Source organism: Oncorhynchus mykiss, chromosome 3 (assembly GCF_013265735.2).
Source record: "Oncorhynchus mykiss isolate Arlee chromosome 3, USDA_OmykA_1.1, whole genome shotgun sequence".
Classification (NCBI taxonomy): domain Eukaryota; kingdom Metazoa; phylum Chordata; class Actinopteri; order Salmoniformes; family Salmonidae; genus Oncorhynchus; species Oncorhynchus mykiss.
This window is the reverse complement of record NC_048567.1, coordinates 75,837,595-75,857,258: the sequence shown is the minus strand read 5'-3', so window position 1 is coordinate 75,857,258 and position 19,664 is coordinate 75,837,595. Positions and strand designations below refer to the sequence as shown.

At 38.6% G+C, this 19,664-nt stretch overlaps 2 protein-coding genes across 8 annotated transcripts in view; one reads left to right on the top strand and one right to left on the bottom strand.

The window, feature by feature from the left end:
- The window catches only part of LOC110520599 (collagen alpha-2(V) chain), a 64,960-nt gene extending 62,434 nt beyond the window's left edge, over positions 1–2,526 (top strand). Inside the window, exon 53 of the mRNA XM_036975225.1 lies at positions 38–2,526. Coding sequence (XP_036831120.1) covers positions 38–184 — 147 coding nt within the window. The 3' untranslated portion in view covers positions 185–2,526. The remainder of the gene's footprint in view (positions 1–37) is intronic.
- Positions 2,527–5,094: 2,568 nt separating this feature from the next.
- The window catches only part of LOC110520596 (PTB domain-containing engulfment adapter protein 1), a 169,405-nt gene continuing 154,835 nt past the window's right edge, over positions 5,095–19,664 (bottom strand). For 3 of the 7 annotated variants that reach the window (XM_036975224.1, XM_036975223.1, XM_021597990.2), the window contains 9 exons: positions 15,991–16,062; positions 14,336–14,434; positions 14,063–14,200; positions 13,722–13,838; positions 13,472–13,558; positions 13,097–13,324; positions 12,672–12,813; positions 12,333–12,427; positions 5,095–5,911 (listed from right to left, as the gene is read on the bottom strand). In XM_036975224.1, the coding sequence (XP_036831119.1) occupies positions 5,840–5,911; positions 12,333–12,427; positions 12,672–12,813; positions 13,097–13,324; positions 13,472–13,558; positions 13,722–13,838; positions 14,063–14,200; positions 14,336–14,434; positions 15,991–16,062 (1,050 nt within the window). In that variant the 3' untranslated portion in view covers positions 5,095–5,839. Of the gene's footprint in view, positions 5,912–7,764; positions 7,776–12,332; positions 12,428–12,602; positions 12,814–13,096; positions 13,325–13,471; positions 13,559–13,721; positions 13,839–14,062; positions 14,201–14,335; positions 14,435–15,990; positions 16,063–19,664 lie in introns of all 7 variants that reach the window. The other 4 variants (XM_021597991.2, XR_002473009.2, XM_021597993.2 and 1 more) reach the window with 4 other exon arrangements.

Below are 19,664 nucleotides of genomic sequence, written 5' to 3'. Positions count from 1 at the left end.
GACTTACTGAACCTTTCCCATTCCTTTCTCTTTACAGCAATCCAATGGTAACTGGGGCAAGACCGTGTTTGAGTACAGGACACAGAAAACAGCCAGACTTCCCATCATGGATATGGCCCCTGTGGACATTGGTGGTTCAGATCAGGAGTTTGGTATCGATATTGGCCCTGTTTGCTTCCTTTAAATTGCAACAACAACAACAACAGGGACACATTGAAGACAATCCTGAGACTCTTGAACTATCAGCTGACGCGATCAGCCTTGTACATACAAGTACTGCGGACTATTCTCGCCTCGTGGCAAGATATTTATTGTGCCTTTCCAACCATTCCCCATCGTAGTTGATATGTTTTCGCCCTGTGTATGTTAGATGAATGTTTGGGGGAAACAAAGATCAAGTAAGAAACATTTAGAAACTTTGCTTGAATTTGACAAATACATTATGTAAGGGATAATCAACGAGGGGCTATGGGTTCTCTGGAAAATAATGAACAACGTGGAAGGTGTGTTCCATGATGGTCTAGCAGAGTGGAACTAGCCTTCCTCTGAGTTGCATATAGCTCAGAATTGATTATCCCTATTATACCAAGGCTACAATTTAAACACATTTACCTCTTGAAATGTGTTCATTTGCAGGTAGAAATGTGTTCAACATCCACTGAAGTAGCCAGAAAGTTTACTAGACAGCTACAGTAGTTGCCTTGGTAACCAAACAAACAGACTTGCTAGTTTAGCTAATCAACTAGCTTGTTATTATGAAAATTGAATTCAACAATGCCAATAGTTTTTTCAATTAGACTTTTGCTTTCAAAACCAGCTCAAACATAGAATATGTAAGAATGAACTAAAGCCATTGAGTTCAACCATGCTGATATACCGTGCGTTATAGAGTAATAATGCTTGCTCTAGACTGCCCTTTAAGCCAATTAGAAATTAGTATTCAAAAATGATATTTCATCTATAAGGTACAAAGATCCAATCCATTGATACTCTATTTGATGTTATGCATAAAAGATGAAAAGCTGCCGTTTGTCCTTGATAAATATGAATACTTAAAAAAATATATATAGTCATTAACTGCTGTTTGTAAGATGAGAACACCATTCTACTTAAGCAATAAGGCACGAGGGGGTGTGGTATATGGCCTATATACCACGGCTAAGGGCTGTTCTTGGCAGTACGCCCCAAGGTGCCTTATTGCAATTATAAACTGGTTCCCAAACTTATTAGAGCAGTAAAAATAAATGCTTTGTTATACCCGTGGTATACGATCTGATAGCAGTCAGCATTCAGGGCTCAAACCACCCAGTTTATTAAATAATGTAACTATAATGGTTTATTCCACCACTAAAGATCTCCTAAGCTCTTAATGTTTTACATCATTTCTTTCATTTATGTTCATACAACAACAGTTTTCAATGTACAATGAATGTTTATGGTGCTATTGAGGAAATTACATTGTTCTTTTTGTCCAGAACTGAAAAATCCAAGTTATCCTAGCTCTGAACTGACTCCATTGAATCCAAATTAAAGATCCAACCAGACTGTTGATTCCTCAGTGTTAGATACCAGTGGATTTCTCAGTGTTAGCTACCTGTCGATTCCTCAGTGTTAGCTACCTCGTCTCCACAAACTGGGATGCCATGATTATGTGTAACCCTGTTCACAGGTTTGGTGCTGTCTGTAAGTGTTCCTCTCCCATATACAGTACAGGGGAGGGTTAGAGACTACCAATAAAGATGGAGAGGTGGAATCAATGTCTCGTACACAGTGTGTGGTGATTGTCTTTTTAAATAATTGCTTTAATTTTCAATTAGCCCTGGTCATTTTAACACTTTGAGTGTGCTATGTTTGTAATTCCTGATCATTTTTTTTACATATTATCTTTTAAATCGTGATCATTTTAACACTACGAATGTGTTATATTTTTAATATATGATCATTTTAACACTACAAGTGTGTTGTTGTTTTTTTCTGCATGTCGGTCAACCCTTTAAGTCACATTCTCTTAGTTTTATAGAAACTTTTTGAGACGAAGCCTATTTGCTTCATGTATTTTTTGCTATGCAACAAATTAAACAAAACGCTTGTCTATCCCCAAAGTTCTTTTTTTTGTCATATTAATTAGCTAAAGTTCTCCTTTTTAGGGAAAAGCTGAGCCTTTCTGCATTTACTAAGCAATTTGTCTCCACAGATAAATATATAAATATTTACAGGAAATATTGGCGTAGGTAAAAGACATATTACATGTGAATTGAACATAGCTTTGTAATTATACATGTATTATGTCCATTGTGATGTTGATTTATGTCTCTCTTTAGTTAAGCTTTTCTTAAATCAACTTTCTAATTCCTTTGTTTGAGGACACTTTCCATAATGATAGTATTTATTAAATATTTCAAAACTGTAAATATTCTGGTGGCAGATTGGTCTGATTGCTTATGACCATCTCAGAGGCAGATCAATAGGATATTCTATCCCGGGAACCAAGTCAGTTTCATCCACTGAAATAAATATTGAAAAGATTTTGTTCTGTTTTCATTTCAACATTTCTTTGTTTATTAGTAAGACTTTTGTATTGAATGTAGCTGGAAGCTGGTCATCTTTTATGTTTACAACTAGAACAATCCATTTAATTCCCCTTGTTCAGTAGGCACACAGAAGGGATCATCTCAAAAGGTTATGACCAAAGTAAGGGATCCAAAAATGAAACTACAGTGGCCTGCATAAGTATTCATCCCCTTGTGCATTTTTCCTATTTTGTTGCCATACAACCTGGAATTAAAATGGATTTTGGGGGGATTTGTATCATTTGATTTACACAACATGTCTACCACTGAAGATGCAAAACATTTATTTATTGTGAAACAAACAAGAAATAAGACAAAACAAAGGAAAACTTGAGTGTGCATAACTATTCACCCCATCAAAGTCAATACTTTGTAGAGCCAACTTTTGCAGAAATTACAGATGCAAGTCCCTTGGAGTAGGTCTATATAAGCTTGGCACATCTAGCCACTGGGATTTTTGCCCATTCTTCAAGGCAAAACTGCTCCAGCTCCTTCACGTTGGATGGGTTCTGCTGGTGTACAGCAATCTTTAAGTCACATCACAGATTCTCAATTGCATTGAGGTCTGGGCTTTGACTAGGCCATTCCAAGTCATTTAAATGTTTCCCCTATAAACCACTTGAGTTTTGCTTTAGCAGTATGCTTAGTGTCATTGTCCTGCTGGAAGGTGAACCTCTGTCCCAGTCTCAAATCTATGGAAAACTGAAATGGGTTTCTCTAAAGAATTTCCCTCTAATTAGCGCCATGCATCATTCCTTCAATTCAGACCAGTTACCCAGTCCCCAAAGCAGAATGCTGCCACCACCATGCTTCACCGTGTGGATGGTATTCTCAGGGTGATTAGAGGTGTTGGGTTTGCACCAGACATAGCGTTTGCCTTGATGGCCAAAAAGTTCAATTTTAGTCTCATCTGTCCAGAGTACCTTCTTTCATATGATTGGGGAGTCTCCCACATGCCTTTTGGCAAAAACCAAACATGATTGCTTATTTTTTTCTGGCCACTCTTCCGTAAATCCCAGCTCCCTGGAGTGTACGGCTTAAAGTGTTCCTATGGACAGATACTCCAATCTCCGCTGTGTAGCTTTGCAGCTCCTTCAGGGCTATCTTTGGTCTCTTTGTTGCCTCTCTGATTAATGCCCTCTTTGCCTGGTCTGTGAGATTTGGTGGGCGGCACTCTCTTGGCAGGTTTGTTGAGGTGCCATATTCTTTCAATTTTTTTACAATGGATTTAATGGTGCTCCATGGGATGTCTTTATAACCCAACCCTGATCTGTACTTCTCGACAACGTTGTCCCTGACCTGTTTGGAGAGCTCCTTGGTCTTCATAGTGCCCCTTGCTTTGTGATGTTGCAGACTCTGGGGCCTTTCAGAACTGGTGTATATATACACTGAGATCATGTGACAGATCATGTGACACTTAGATTGCACACAAGAGGACTTTATTTGACCAATTATGTGACTTCTGAAGGTAATTGGTTGCACCAGATCTTATTTAGGGGCTCCATAGCAAAGGGGGTGAATACATATGAATGCACCACTTCTCCGTCTCTTTTTTGTATAATTTTTTGAATCAAGTCATTTTTTAAATTTCACTTCACCAATTTGGACTATTTTAGTATGTCCATTACATGGAATCCAAAATTAAAATCTGTTTAAATTACAGGTTGTAATGCAACAAAATAGGAAAACCGCCAAGGGAGGTGAATACTTTTGCAAGGCACGGTATCCTTCTTCTGTCATTCTTAATCGACTCTCCTCGTCCCAAGCTCTTGGTAATTGTTAGGGTACAGCAGCTTCAAGCTTGCATAGAACTGACTGAATTACCTTCTACATCAGTAATTAGACTGACTAGCTGCAGTTGCATCTGTGTGATGGAGCGGGACGCCAAGAGAGAATGTCCTAATGGATACAATAAAGTTGTCATCAAAACTCAGGAGGGCTCATGAGTTTGTAAACAAGCGACTCAAACAGGTAGTTAGAGCTTTGGGCCAGTTACCGAAAGGTTGCTGGTTTGAATACCTGAGCCGACAACATGAAAATCTGTTGATGTGTCCTTGAGCAAGGCACTTAACCCTAATTATGGCTGACCCTGTAAAACAACACAATTAACTGCATCTGCCTGGTGTATGTGACAACAAAACTTTTATTTTAATTTTGTATTATTTACTGTTATTATGATGTCACCAAGCAACAGACTTATCGAAAAAGTCCCATCAAAACCTAACCATCAGTGGAGATGCATGGTTGAATATCCGCAGGTACATCTTGAGAATATCCAACATGCAAACAATTTACATTAAGTTGCTGTTTTCTTATACCTGTGCAGTAATGCTGTAATTACACTAGTAATTTTGTAATATCTCTTTGTTACATAGCACTTTTGTAACTGCACTTAAAAATTACTTTATGTAAAGTGGTAGCAAAAATACTTGATCCCCCAGAATTGTACATTTAAAATGCATAACTTTAATTTTTTAATTGTAGCGCCAACACATTTCAAGAATTTTTGAGTGTTGATAACTGATGCATTAATTTTTCTTTAATAACTGTAACAGCAAAGTAAAAGAACAAGCACTGACAGAGGTTTTCAAAAGTGCTTTCTGGTGCAAGAGATCACTGACATACATCATAAGAAAGTAAATCCCTGGCAATACATACCGATATGTAAAATGCACCTGTTAAAATGTTTAATGAGACAATAAAACTAAATCAGTTAAAATGTCAGGTCAAAACAGAACTAATTACATTAAAAATAAAATGAGTAAAAATAACAGAGGAAAATGTTCAAATGGTCAAATTAAGGACAAGCTGAGAGTTAGGTACATGAGTGGTAATACAAGACATAAGACATTTCCGTGTCTTGTGAGTTGATGGTGAGCAAGTCATTATGTCTGACAGACAAATAACAGCGTTGATCTAAGTGGTGTATATTCAATAAAGCAGATTCTACAACATAAGACAACATAAGATGTATATGAAAACTCTGCCACAGAGTATACCATTGGACATAATATTTACATCCTTCGTTGCCTTTAAAAGCAAGGGGTCTCAAAAATACTCCTTCCCAAATCAGTTCTTAGAAAAATAGTGTTGTTTTCTTTATCAGATTTGAATATTACCTTTTGAATATTCTAAAACCAAATTCATATGCAAATACATATAAACCTCAAGGACTAGAAGAACATTGACATCTTGACTGTAGACCCAATTCTGGCACTTTTTAATACAAATGAGTTTACAGTATGTAACACAAACATGTCTTCTTTGCATCAGCAGCGACCGCCTAGTGGCTCAAGAGAAAAGACAGTGGCCTCTAGGGTTAGTCCCATTTTGAACCCCTCCTGTAAAACAAGGGGGAGAATGGCTGTTAGAAAAATACATGAATCCCATCTGAATCTGCTCTATAGGAAGAAAGACGTCAAAGGGAGGTGGTCGGTATAGGTCAGTATAATCAATACTACAGTTCCTCTATGTCCACAACCTTTGAGAGACATTGCTGAGTTTTGAGCTGTGTCTAGACTTGACAGTTCCAAACACGTAATGCGTCTACTACAGCTACATATTAAATGTGTCTACGGTGTCCACATTGTGTCCGGATTCCCTCTTCCCGCTGTCTATTCAAATGTCATTATGCATTCTGCAAACGGTAGAACAGGCTAAATCTGATAATAGCACAACAACAACTTGATGGCAGTAGCCAACTACTGTAGCTAACCTCTGTAACTAGTCAGCAAGCTAGCTAGCAAAGCCAAAGAGATTGCAAAGAGGTTAACATTACTACTTTTCAAAATATGCTAGCTAGCTAGGATTTATGAAGCCAGCAAACACGTTCCTAGGAACGTATTTCCTCCAATGTTTAATGACAAATGGTGCCTTTCGGTCCCAAAACACAAGTTTTCTGGGTACTTGGTGAACTGCACTGTTGGTTAAGGTCTACATTGTTGTATTCGGCGCATGTGATTTGATTTAATTTGATACTTGTGGGCAGAGTGCTGATGATCTCGCCCACTGTATGCTCTTTCGATAGCCTGATTGCGTCAGGACTGAGGAGAAATCAGCACACAATGCATCCAGTCTTTTCAATGCGATCTTTGTATTCTGATAGCAGAAATCGCATGTACGTGCTAAGTGTAGACACAGCCTTGGTGAGCTGTAACCAAAACACCGTAAAATATATTCATACTGGCCCCAAGTTCTTATTATTGCTCGGTCCAAAATAGCAGGCATCCAAGTCCACAAAGTAATGGTTAGGGGATATGAAATCTAGAATGCCTAAGCACTTCTCAGAGAAATAACAAGATCTGAGGAAGCTTTGACCCAAATCCCTTCAAAGAAGTGTAAAACCCTCATATACAGTCTACACCATAAACCACATCAGCATCTGTGTCGGACCTATGGATGTAACAAATAATAACTACAGGACTTTTAATACATCTGACACCATGTGACGATAGACCGTTCCAGAAACAACAAGTAATACAAATATGATGAAGTGGCTTTACGAGCAATAATGTCAAATACTGTTGACAGCCATGTACACACAACATTAGATCAGATGTGTTATTCATAGGGCTATCAGAGGTAATCAGTCAACTAACGTACATTTTGGGTAATAACCCTATTTATTTTGTCTGAAAGCGTTCAAAATTCCCTGAAAACATTCAAAATACATCTATACAGCTAAAAACAACGATGTGATGTCAAAACTAGTTGACATTGAGGTTAAAGAAAGTGTGCTTAATCAATTTACCAGATTTTGCTTAGACAAAATTACGACGTCAATATTCTTGTAATGGGTTTTGTATTAAAAAAAAATCTACAGCTCAGTTTGAGCAAATTCTGAATTTGCAATTAATCACAACAAATCCTGCCATTACATTTTTCTATCCTTTGACAGCCTTAGTTATTTATTCAATAAATGTTCCCTTATTGTTGCAGTGAATGATCAAACCAAAGAAACTGAGAAAAGTAAAGCTTCCATAACCAACGAGGTTAATAAATATATTTTACTCTAAATCACATTGTTTACTAGAAAATGTAACTTCAACTCAATGAAAGTGTGACATTTCAAAATGCTTGGTTTTACTGATACTGGACTGTATGCAGACTAGTTACAAACTGAATACATGCAAATCCATTCACGATGCCACAGTCACGATAACTACAAGGGTCAATGTAGTGTAACGGTACAAACCATCTCTGACGCTGCAGCAAAAGGGGGAAAAGAGAGATGGAAACAGAAAGTTAAGACAGAATTAAAGGCAGGAAGGAGAGGAAAGAAAATACATTGCACTGAGTGGTATCTTAATGCCTCCTACAGGAACTACTTCAGCATGCAGGTAGCCTTGTGGTTAGAGCGTTGGGCCAGTAACCAGCAGGTAGCCTAGTGGTTAGAGCGTTGGGCCAGTAACCAGCAGGTAGCCTTGTGGTTAGAGTGTTGGGCCAGTAACCAGCAGGTAGCTTTGTGGTTAGAGTGTTGGGCCAGTAACCAAAAGGTTACTAGATCGAATCCCCGAGCTGACAGGCAGTTCCTAGGCTATCATTGTAAATAATAATTTGTTCTTAACTGACTTTGTTAGTTAAATAAAGATTAAACTTATTTATTATTATTATTTATTTTTTAATTGTTAGGGCTTCATTCAATCAGAAGCGCAGAAGATCAGCATTATAGTGTGATTGATATTTAAAAGGCAAGGCTTCCACGTTCACGGAGACTGTATTCACGGTAAACAATGATTATGTTGGTTCAATAGGAAGTTACCTTTACATTTCAACCGCACTACACAAAGCAGATCTTCTGCACTGCGCATTGAATTGACCTCTTAATCATGTACGGACAGAGAGAGAGGGATTATGTAAACGTTTGTAGATAGCAATTTGCAGCTGGATGCCACAGCAAATTTGCATGTCCGAGTGTCCGAGTGTTGATTCTAGTGGGGTTAACACGAGTGGGATTGGTGAATAAATGTGTTGTTGTTACTTGACTGTGTTGATTTAATTTCCATTAACTCTCTCAGAGTGAAAAAGACATGGTGGGCCCTCATTATCATTCTTCCCAGAATGCATTTTTGCAGGTAGATTTTTTTAGAATTATTTGTTTAATAACAATGTTTCTGCATGCACATTGATTAATTGATCTTATACTATACAAAGATAAATAAACTTACAACTAATCCAATTTGTTGTGGGTTGGACTTATTGCATTCGTTACTATGATGGTTGTTCCCGTTAGATGGTTATGGTAGTCTTCTTTATCTTTCACCATAGCAGTCATTCTGAATGCAGGTTGTAGTTGATAAAATATTGGATATCCTCCCTCTGGCTGTTTTATTAACCACTTCACAAACTACCGTATTGTGATTTGCAGGTATGATGTGCCTCATGAGACAATTTTGTCACAACACAATATTGAGGATAACTAGGCCATAACTAAAGGCCTTATGAAATGTATTGTATACAGTGCTTTCAGAAAGTATTAACACCCCTTGACTTTTTCCACATTTTGTTGCGTTACAGCCTGAATTTAAAATGTATTAAATAGAGATGTTTTGTCAATGGCCTACAGACAATTCGCCATAATGTCAAAAGGGAATTATATACATACATTTTTTTTTTTACAAATGAATTAACTATGAAAAACTGAAATGTCTTGAGTCAGTAAGTATTCAATCCCTTTATTATAGCAAGTCTAAATAAGTTCAGGAGTACATATGTGCTTAACAAGTCACTTAAGTTGTATGGACTCACTCTGTGTGCAATAATAGTGTTTAACCAGATTTTTTTTATGATGACTACCTCATCTCTGCAGTCCAATACATACAATTATCTGTCAGGTCCCTCAGTCGAGCAGTGAATTTCAAACACAGATTCAACCACAAAGACCAGGGAGGTTTTTCAATAACTCGCAAAGAAATGCACCTATTAGTAGAAGGGTAAAAAAAAACTAAAAACCAATGAATATCCCTTTGAGCATAATGAAGTTGTTGTGACTCGTTTCAGGAAACTAGGCGTATATCTCACGTTAAATACGTCACAGGAGAGGGGGGGGGGGGGGGGGGGGGGGGGGTGCTTTTGGAACATGTGGACTTTCATGTGCCTTAAAACCTTTTGTGAGTAGGGGGCAGTATTTTCATTTTTGGAAAAATAACGTTCCCGTAGTAAACGGGATATTTGGTCAGGACAAGATGCTAGAATATGCATATAATTGACAGCTTAGGATAGAAAACACTCTAAAGTTTCCAAAACTGTGAAAATATTGTCTGTGAGTATAACAAAACTGATGTTGCAGGCGAAAGCCTGAGAAAAATCCAATCTGGAAGTGCCTCATGTTTTGAAAGCGCTGCGTTCCAATGTGTCCCTATTGAGCAGTGAATGGGCTATCAACCAGATTACTTTTTCTCTGTATTCCCCAAGGTGACGTACTGTTACGCATTTATGTTGAAGAATACCTGTAAGCGGCTACATTGCGCAAGTGGTCACCTGATGCTCCCAGAGTGATTCTCGCGTAAAATACAGGAGGTAGCCATTATTCCATTCGGTCCTACTGGAAAACTAATTGTCCCGGTGGATATATTATCGAATAGCTATTTGAAAAAAACCTTGAGGATTGATTATAAACAACGTTTGCCATGTTTCTGTCGATATTATGGAGCTAATTTGGAATATTTTTCTATTAACTATCGAACTACCCAACGTTTGTTGACTTGATTATTCACATAATTCTTAGCTAAGTGGTATAGTCATTGTGCGTTTCAATGGACATTGTACATTCTGGCTATCTACTCCGATTTCAGAGCCCACTCACGCAGAATAACTGATGAATTTACGAACGCTCAACACCTGTTGAATATGGCCGGTGTCAGTAAACGTCGGGAAAAAAAAATGTAATTAAATTCTTGCCAGCGGCACAATTACAGTCACCTACGCTCTGGATAACCAGCTCTGCTAGGGTGAGTAAAAATTGTCAGAGTGCAGCGTTCCCTCATTTGTGTCTGGATGTAGCTAGCCAACATTAGCCAGTTAGCTTGGGTGCTTGACTGCCGTTGAATGCCCGGATCAACCCTACTCCTCGGCTAGAGCGTCCAGTGTGCGCTCTGGCACTCCAGATTGAATTTACGAACACACCCAAAATTGTAAAATGTTTGGCTAGTCATTTGTCATGCTAACAAGCTAGCAAGAGGTTGCATAGAACAGCATCAACTTCCGGTAGACAGGCAACGCTCTAGTTCGCTCAACTGAAATGATACCGTTCATTTACAGTATGCTAAAATGAACTAATAGTATGTAGTATATACTCCTGACGCCATAGACAGTATACACTTCCTCAAAAAAGATTACTCAGAAATCTGTCATTTTTTTAATATTAGTTGTACAATTCTACATCTAAGTAAGATTTTTGGTGCAGTATTTTTCGATAAAAAAATGTGCATGAAAACGAGTCATCTCTCCTTGAATGACAACAATGACTTTACAGAAGAATCCCTACTGTTGACCAATCACCGACGAAGTGGTATAGACTTCGGCTCTGAACATCGGCTTGCCTCCAGTCCAAAACGAACGTCACAAAACGTTGTCATAATATATGCATGAACTCTACTGAACTGTTTTGGCTGGGAAGCATGAGGACGCCTTAAAAGCATCAACTTTAATAAAGTGTTAATTTAAGTCTGAATTTGCAACATCCATGGTGTTAGGAACCCAACACTCTAGGGTTTTTAGTTTGTCAACACTTTGAAAAGTGTTAGTTTAACACTATTTTGGTGGGCCACATATAATTTCTAAGAAAGTGTTACAATTCTGATGTCAAATTTGCTGTGCATGTTCCCAAAGTTGAATTCCATTTAAAATAAAGAGTTTGAAATATAAAAACAACCCCATGCTTCAGTTTTACAGTTAAATTCCTCTGACAACTCTGCCATCATAGGCACTTATGTAAAAGACGTGAGCACTGCAGTTCAAACTGTCATTGTATTTGTAATTTCAGACAAGCTGTGCTCCAACTTTAAATACAATTAAATCAAATATAATAATGACAGTTATAATCTAAGTATCTATTCATGCGCAGCAAGAAGCCTAACCTGCCTCTTTAAAAGAAGCAGTATAATATTTATTGTTATAAGCATCTATAAAACCACAACTAACAGTTGTTGTTTGGTGTCCATGATGTGACAAATTATTGTTTTGCATCTGCAATCAGTGACAACTGATCATTTACATAAAGTTTGTTTCCATAAAACAATAGCTTTGAAATAGATAATATATAGAATATAAGATTCCATTCAAGCCCTAAAATCCAATGGCTGATGTTACAAAATAGCTATATCTCATAAAGATAAGAGTGAATGTGGATTACAAGATGACTAAAGTGCATTTTGAACACAGTGCTATTCTATGACAATGTTTTCAGCGGACTAACTGCAGTAATATGGATCAACGATTCAACATCTTGCTAAATATATTTTGCCTAAATGTTCACAATGTCAGACAAATAAAATGAGTCCCATGGCCAATATTGAGCATCATAGACAGGAAACAAACAAAACAACACCTTTATGAGCCAAAATGCAACTATTATGAACAACTGAAGTTGGAAACATTTCTGGTATTTCTGATATGTTAATATTATATAAAACAAAAATGAGAGCGTAGGGCCCCACTCCCCTTACTAGGGTGGAGGTCTACTCGCCAACACTTTATCATGTGGTGGTTGAACCACTACTCTCTTACGAGTCCATTAAACAGGGCCTAAGATCATTCACAGACCTGCATCTCGTCCAGCCTGGACTGGATATCTGGTGGGAAGTCGGCTTGCCCACAGGTGAACGGATCAAAAGGTTCCGCTCCAAAAAGGTCTTTACCTGTGAGAGAGAGAGAGACAATATGTGAGATGCCACAACGTAGTAGGAGTTTAAATCAATTTACATTGGTAACATTTATTTATTAAGTATATAAACATTATTCATGACAGTTATTATAAAGTGTAACCTAAAATAAATTATCGCTAATCACCACGACCCATGGTTTATGCCTTACTCTGTGTGTGGTTCAATTCTAACGCTCACTGTCATCCTTGAACTGTAAGGTAACCAGAGCAGTTCTCACTCATGTCTGGAGGAGATGTTGTAGTGGGGGGAGGGGGTGTGCCGTTGCTTGCGGGAATTGGCACCAGGGGTGTGACAGCAGAGAAGGGAACCATGTCAAAAACGTCTGTGGACATCGGGGGTTTCAAGGAGATGCTGCCAGCCTGTGATTGTAGAAGGTATTGGTTCATTCCAATGAGCAGTAGTACTCTGACCTACATTCTGAAGTCAGAGTTATGAATATGTATTTCAAGTCCGACTGTAGTCCTAATATAAAGAGTGATGAAATCAACTAATTGAGACTTAAGTCTTATTAAGCATACTTTATATGTATCTGCATTGCCTACTGTAGAAAAATATCAGCCAAAATGAACTATTGTTAATTAGAAGAAAGTGAACTAGAACTCAAGAAAGAAAGGCTGAAAGATAAAGCTAGTTGTACAGTACGCGAGGCCGCGGGATGCTGCACCCGTCGGCAGGCTTTGGGAGGAGAGCAGACTTAGCCGGAGGAGGGGTTAGTAGGCCTGCCGAGAGGTTGGACTCGGGCGAGCTCATAGGGGTGAGTGTGACCGAGGAGATCTCGAGACACGAGAAGGACGTCAGATTGTGACACCAGAAGAGCGAGGAGGGTCTTGAGAACATGTAGGCCTCGTTAGTAGAGTTTATGTGCAGCTGCTGTGAAAAGATCACATGCAGACGATTTAGTGGAAGACTGAAAGTGGCTTGTTAGTTCACACACAGCATGATAGACATCTTACTCTGGGTAATATGGGTTACTTAGGGAAGTCTAGAGACTGGAAGGGCTGTCCATGCAGTTCTTACTGGTGGTACAGGAGCAATCATCAATTGCTCTTCCAGTTCCCAAAGCTGCTTCTTAAGCCCAGAATTTTCCGTTTCCAGTTCTTGAATCTGTGAAAAATAAGCATGCTCGTTTTAGAATTATTTTAGAGCTACCTACACCTAATATGGGAATCGCCTGTTAATATCAATATCATTAGCATGGAGGTGTACAATATCTTTAATCCCTATCCCATATAAAGGAGCAGTCACTTGTCCAACAGTTGAATCTTACTCTTTTCTGTAAGGTTCCTATCTGTTTCCGTGTCTCCACATCTTTCCCACCAGACTCAAGGAACTTCTTGTAGGCCAAGTCAAACGCCTGGCCAATAGTGAGTGTTACCTCCTCTGCCTGGAAGACAACAGCATCCTCCGTGACTTTTTTACAAAAACTCTTTATAAAATGGTCCTGAGTCACCAGAACAAATTCTTAATTTTAGAAGGTCAGTTTCTTTATTATTTACAAGGGGTTGATGACACGTATAGCTGGATCAACAACTGATGGTGTGGAACATGAAATCAAAACGTAAACTCTCAGTGTGTATTTTTTTTACTCTCAAAGTGTGTATTTCTTACACATTTTTCACTGTCAAACACGTAGCAGAGGTGTTTGTTTGATTCGGAGTCTTTGCAGATGAAGGTGAATATCCTTTTATCAGTCTTGTCATCTGCACAGAAGGATATCCTATGCAACTGGCAGTTGTACTGGACATCCTGACAATAAAAAGAAACACTTCAGTTGGAGACAACACCTTCCTGATAACACTTCACGTGAATGCTTACATTAATACGCATACAAAAAATAACAGAGCATTTATTTAAAATCCAGGCCATGTTTAGTTGACTTACTTTTGTCTTGAGATCTAAGATCTTTACTCCGTAAATGGAGATTTGCAATTCCACTTTTTGTGTCTTCTGTCCCTCTGACTTCTTGATATGCCTTTGAAACTACAAAGAGTAGAAACATTACATTAACAGCATAAGGGTAATGTATGAACGAACAGCATAAGGGTAATGTATGCACGAGCGGACAGCGTAAGGGTAATGTATGCACGAGCGGACAGCGTAAGGGTAATGTATGCACGAGCGAACAGCGTAAGGGTAATGTATGCACGAGCGAACAGCGTAAGGGTAATGTATGCACGAGCGAACAGCGTAAGGGTAATGTATGCACGAACGAACAGCGTAAGGGTAATGTATGCACGAACAAACAGCGTAAGGGTAATGTATGTACGAACAAACAGCGTAAGGATAATGTATGAACGAACGAACAGCGTAAGGGTAATGTATGAACGAACGAACAGCGTAAGGGTAATGTATGAACGAACGAACAGCGTAAGGGTAATGTATGAACGAACAGCATAAGGGTAATGTATGAACGAACATCATAATGGTAATGTATGAACGAACAGCATAATGGTAATGTATGAACGAACAGCATAATGGTAATGTACGTACGAACAGCATACGGGTAATGTACGTACGAACAGCATACGGGTAATGTATGTACGAACAGCATAATGGTAATGTATGTACGAACAGCATAATCGTAATGTATGTACGAACAGCATAATGGTAATGTATATATGAACAGCATAATGGTAATGTATGTATGAACAGCATAATGGTAATGTATGTATGAACAGCATAATGGTAATGTAGATCCATTGAATCTTGTGTCAAGATGTTGATTATATGACTTAATTTGCCCCCTTTTAAAAAAAAAGGGTAAGGTTCAGAAAATAAAGGAGAAAAAAAGAAGATAAGAAGATCAAAGGAGAGATGTGGCACATAACCAGGAGAGCTGTACTGATAGGCTCTGGCGTTGACCAATGATGACTCAGATATTGTGACCCATTCACTGAACAGCCTTACAGCAAAGTTAAGATAGGAGTGGATTGGTATGAAAACAAGTTTCCTCTTGAATGGCCTCACAATGGAAATGTTATGAAGGTAAGAGTGAGGCAGAGCAAAGGAGACCAGTGTCAGCACAGCTGGCTGAACTCTCGTTTTAGGAAAATCCATATTTCTAAAGATACCAAAATGAGGTTAGCTACAAGCAGATACATTTTTAGTTGACTAGTAAATAATTATGATATCCATGCAATAGTACATTTTTGGGTAAAAATTGGGTAAATTCCTGGGTATGCCGCATGCTTTTTCACACACCCTCAGATCTCAAAAAACAGGGTATAACTTGGAAGCTAATTGCTAATACTTTACCTGGAATTATGTCTAGAATGTAAACAGTATGGTTCAATATGTCTGAATTACAGAAAAACGTAAAATCTTCATTTTTAGGGGATTAACATCTGGAAATAAAAACTAACCTAAATGTCTAAGCCGTTGCTGGTGGCCGTAGAGATGCCCAACCTGGAGTTCACATTTATGTCCAAACAGGTCCAATTTCGGAGACCCTCTTTATACTCGTCCTTAGGTGAAACATTTCTGAAATACAGCTTTAATTGAGGTTGCCAAGGAAACAAAGTCTATAGCTAACTTACCTTTAACTTTCTAACGGCTTCCTTAACAATCTCTGTGCCTTTCGGTTGGTCAACTTCTGTGTTTCCAAGAAACTAGAATAAAAAGGGAAAATTAAAGTGCCAGTTTACTTTAGGCATAAAACCATACAGATTTATGATGCAATTATAACGCACTATAAAACTGTTAAAGTTTCTATGAATCCCTCACAATGTAGTGTGTCAAAGAAACAAAAGAGTTATGTGGGAGGGTTTGCAGGACATTTGTTTCTCCAACAGATGGAGCCAAGGACCTTCAGACCAAAGCTTCATCTATCCATGAAAACAGTTGCTCTGCCAATATGGCTCATTTACATTTGTCATTTAGCAGACGCTCTTATCCAGAGCGATTTACAGTAATGAGTGCATACATTTTCATACTTTTGTTTTCGGCTCGCCTGGTTAAGTTATGAGTCTGGACATTCCTCTGCTAGGGCCTCCCATGTAAAGGCAACATGCTGTTTCAACATGACATGGAGTAACATCAAGGGACTTCTATAAACATATGGCATGTTTGCTAAGATACATAATTCATCAACATAACATGATGTAACAGTTGTTTCAACATTCAAGCCATGGATATCAGTAGTTCTGCCCACACTGTACACTGGTCAATGAGTGTGCCCACTTCCTTCCTTCCTCATTTCATTCCAATACAGAACACACAGTGGGTGAACAATGGACAAACGATGCCAAACATCTGCGCAAACGATGACACAAATCTGCGCAAACGATGACACAAATCTGCGCAAACGATGACACAAATCTGCGCAAACGATGACACAAATCTGTGAAAACAATGCCAAAAATCTGTGAAAACGATGCCAAAAATCTGTGAAAACGATGCCACAAATCTGGGCAAACAATGTAAAAAAAAAAGGCCCCTTCACTCTCCTATCAATAGAACGCAAAGACCGATGGGCCCCAGCTTCAAATGGTGTAAGCGTTTCACACTGCTGTAACAAATGCTGTCTGCACTCAAGGACACATATGAGCGCAGTCGGGTTATGATAGTGGGATGCAGCGAATGACAGATGCGTTACATGGGACTGAGTGGCTCATTCTTGACCCGATGCCTTCTGAGATCCATCACCTTGGGGAGTTCATTGGTACAGGTACAGTTCCCTGCTGTACCTCACTCTCACCCACTGCCTTATGTAATGTTCACTCTCCTGTAATGTTCCAGTCTACAGCGGCAGCAGATGTGGCAGTACTTTAGCCTTTTGCTTCACTTCAATGAGACATCTCTGGAGGCGCTGGATGCTCACTGACGGGCTCTCTGCCTCAAATAAGAGGGTAGTCTTTGGTTGAAGCACAGCAGAAAACAGCCCCGAGACAGGATACTTTGTTCCCAAGAGTTGGCTTTTAAGGTGTGTGCCGCATAAGAAAAGACAAAGAAGACTAAACAAATCCGTTGTTTAGTAACGCTCTGTTTCCAGTCCAAATCTACTGCTATGTTTGCAGTCAGTAAGGAAATGTTTCTAGGCTGCCTGTGTTTGTTTGTGCTCTTTGACTGTACTGCAGTCTGAAGCAGACACCTTGTTCAGAGATATGGAAAACTCAATAGGTTCATACTGAGTGTTTTTATTTTTATTTTGGACAAAGCCATAGTCGAAACCAGTGTGTAACAGAAAACAAAATCAGAGAATTATTCCCAAGTAAACTTTACTTTTTCAAGGCCTACCCACAGTGCAAAAACTGGTTGAATAAACTTTGTTTCCACATAATTTCAACAAAAACAATTAAATGTGATGATATTGAATCAAGTTAAGAATCAATGTGAAAAAATGATTGGATTTCCAAAAAGTAATCAACTAAAGGGAATTGTGTATTTTTTTCACCCAACTTTTAAACTAAATCCAATGACATGGTGAATGTTTCTGTTGATTTCATGTTGAATTCACGTTAGTTGACAATTCAACCAAATGTAAATCAAAAATAGACACTGAAATGATGTATATGCCCAGTGAATAGGTTCTATATGAATGGTGGCATATTCAACATCAATCTGCATCAGTGTAAGGTGGAACATGCTGAACATCAATCTGCATCAGTGTAAGGTGGAACATGCTGAACATCAATCTGCATCAGTGTAAGGTGGAACATGCTGAACATCAATCTGCATCAGTGTAAGGTGGAACATGCTGAACATCAATCTGCATCAGTGTAAGGTGGAACATGCTGAACATCAATCTGCATCAGTGTAAGGTGGAACATGCTGAACATCAATCTGCATCACTGTAAGGTGGAACATGCTGAACATCAATCTGCATCAGTGTAAGGTGGAACATGCTGAACATCAATCTGCATCAGTGTAAGGTGGAACATGCTGAACATCAATCTGCATCAGTGTAAGGTGGAACATGCTGAACATCAATCTGCATCAGTGTAAGGTGGAACATGCTGAACATCAATCTGCATCAGTGTAAGGTGGAACATGCTGAACATCAATCTGCATCAATGTAAGGTGGAACATGCTGAACATCAATCTGCATCAGTGTAAGGTGGAACATGCTGAACATCAATCCGCATCAGTGTAAGGTGGAACATGCTTAACCTCTTGAACCTATAGGGGCGCTGTGTCATTATTGGATAAAAAGACGTGCCCGTTTTAAGCGCAATATTTTGTCACGAAAAGATGCTCGACTATGCATGGAATTGACAGCCTTGGAAAGACACAACTCTGACGTCTCCAAAACTGCAAAGATATTATCTGTGCGTGCCCCAGAACTAATGCAACAGGCGAAACCAAGATGATGTTTCATACAGGAAATGCCCCGGATTCTGAAGGCGCTGTGTTCCAATGTCTCCTTATATGGCTGTGATTGCGCCATGAATGAGCCTGCGCTTTCTGTATATTCCCCGAGGTGTCTGCAGCATTGTGACGTGTTTGTAGGCATATCATTGGAAGATTGACCATAAGAGACTACATTTACCTGGTGTCCCGCCCGGTGTCCTGTGTGCGTAATCAGTAAGTCCATGCGCGTTCCATTTCTTCAGAATTGAAAGTAAACTGCCACGATGGATTTTATCGTCGATAGATATGTGAAAAACACCTTGAGGATTGATTCTAAACATCGTTTGCCATGTTTCTGTCGATATTATGGAGTTAATTTGGAAAAAAGTACGCGTTTTAATAACTTTTTTTTTTTTTTTTTTCCTTACCCAAACGTGATGAACAAAACGGAGTGATTAGTCGACACAAATAATATTTTTTGTAAAAACGGAACATTAGCTATCTAACAGAGTCTCCTCATTGAAAACATCTGAAGTTTGTCAAAGGTAAATTATTTTATTTGAATGCTTTTATGGTTTTTTGTGGAAAATGTTGCATGCTGAATGCTAGACTTAATGCAATGCTAGGCTATCAATATCAATACACAAATGCTTGTTTAGCTATGGTTCAAAAGCATATTTTGAAAATCTGAGATGACAGTGTTGTTAACAAAAGGCTAAGCTTGAGAGCAAATAGATTAATTTCATTTCATTAGCCATTTTCATGAATAGTTAACGTTGTGTTATGCTAATGAGCTTGCTGATAGATTTACACAATCCTGGATACAGGGGTTTTTTCATAGCTAAACGTGACGCAGAAAACAGAGCGATTTGTCCTAAACAAATAATCTTTCAGGAAAAACTGAACATTTGCTATCTGAGAG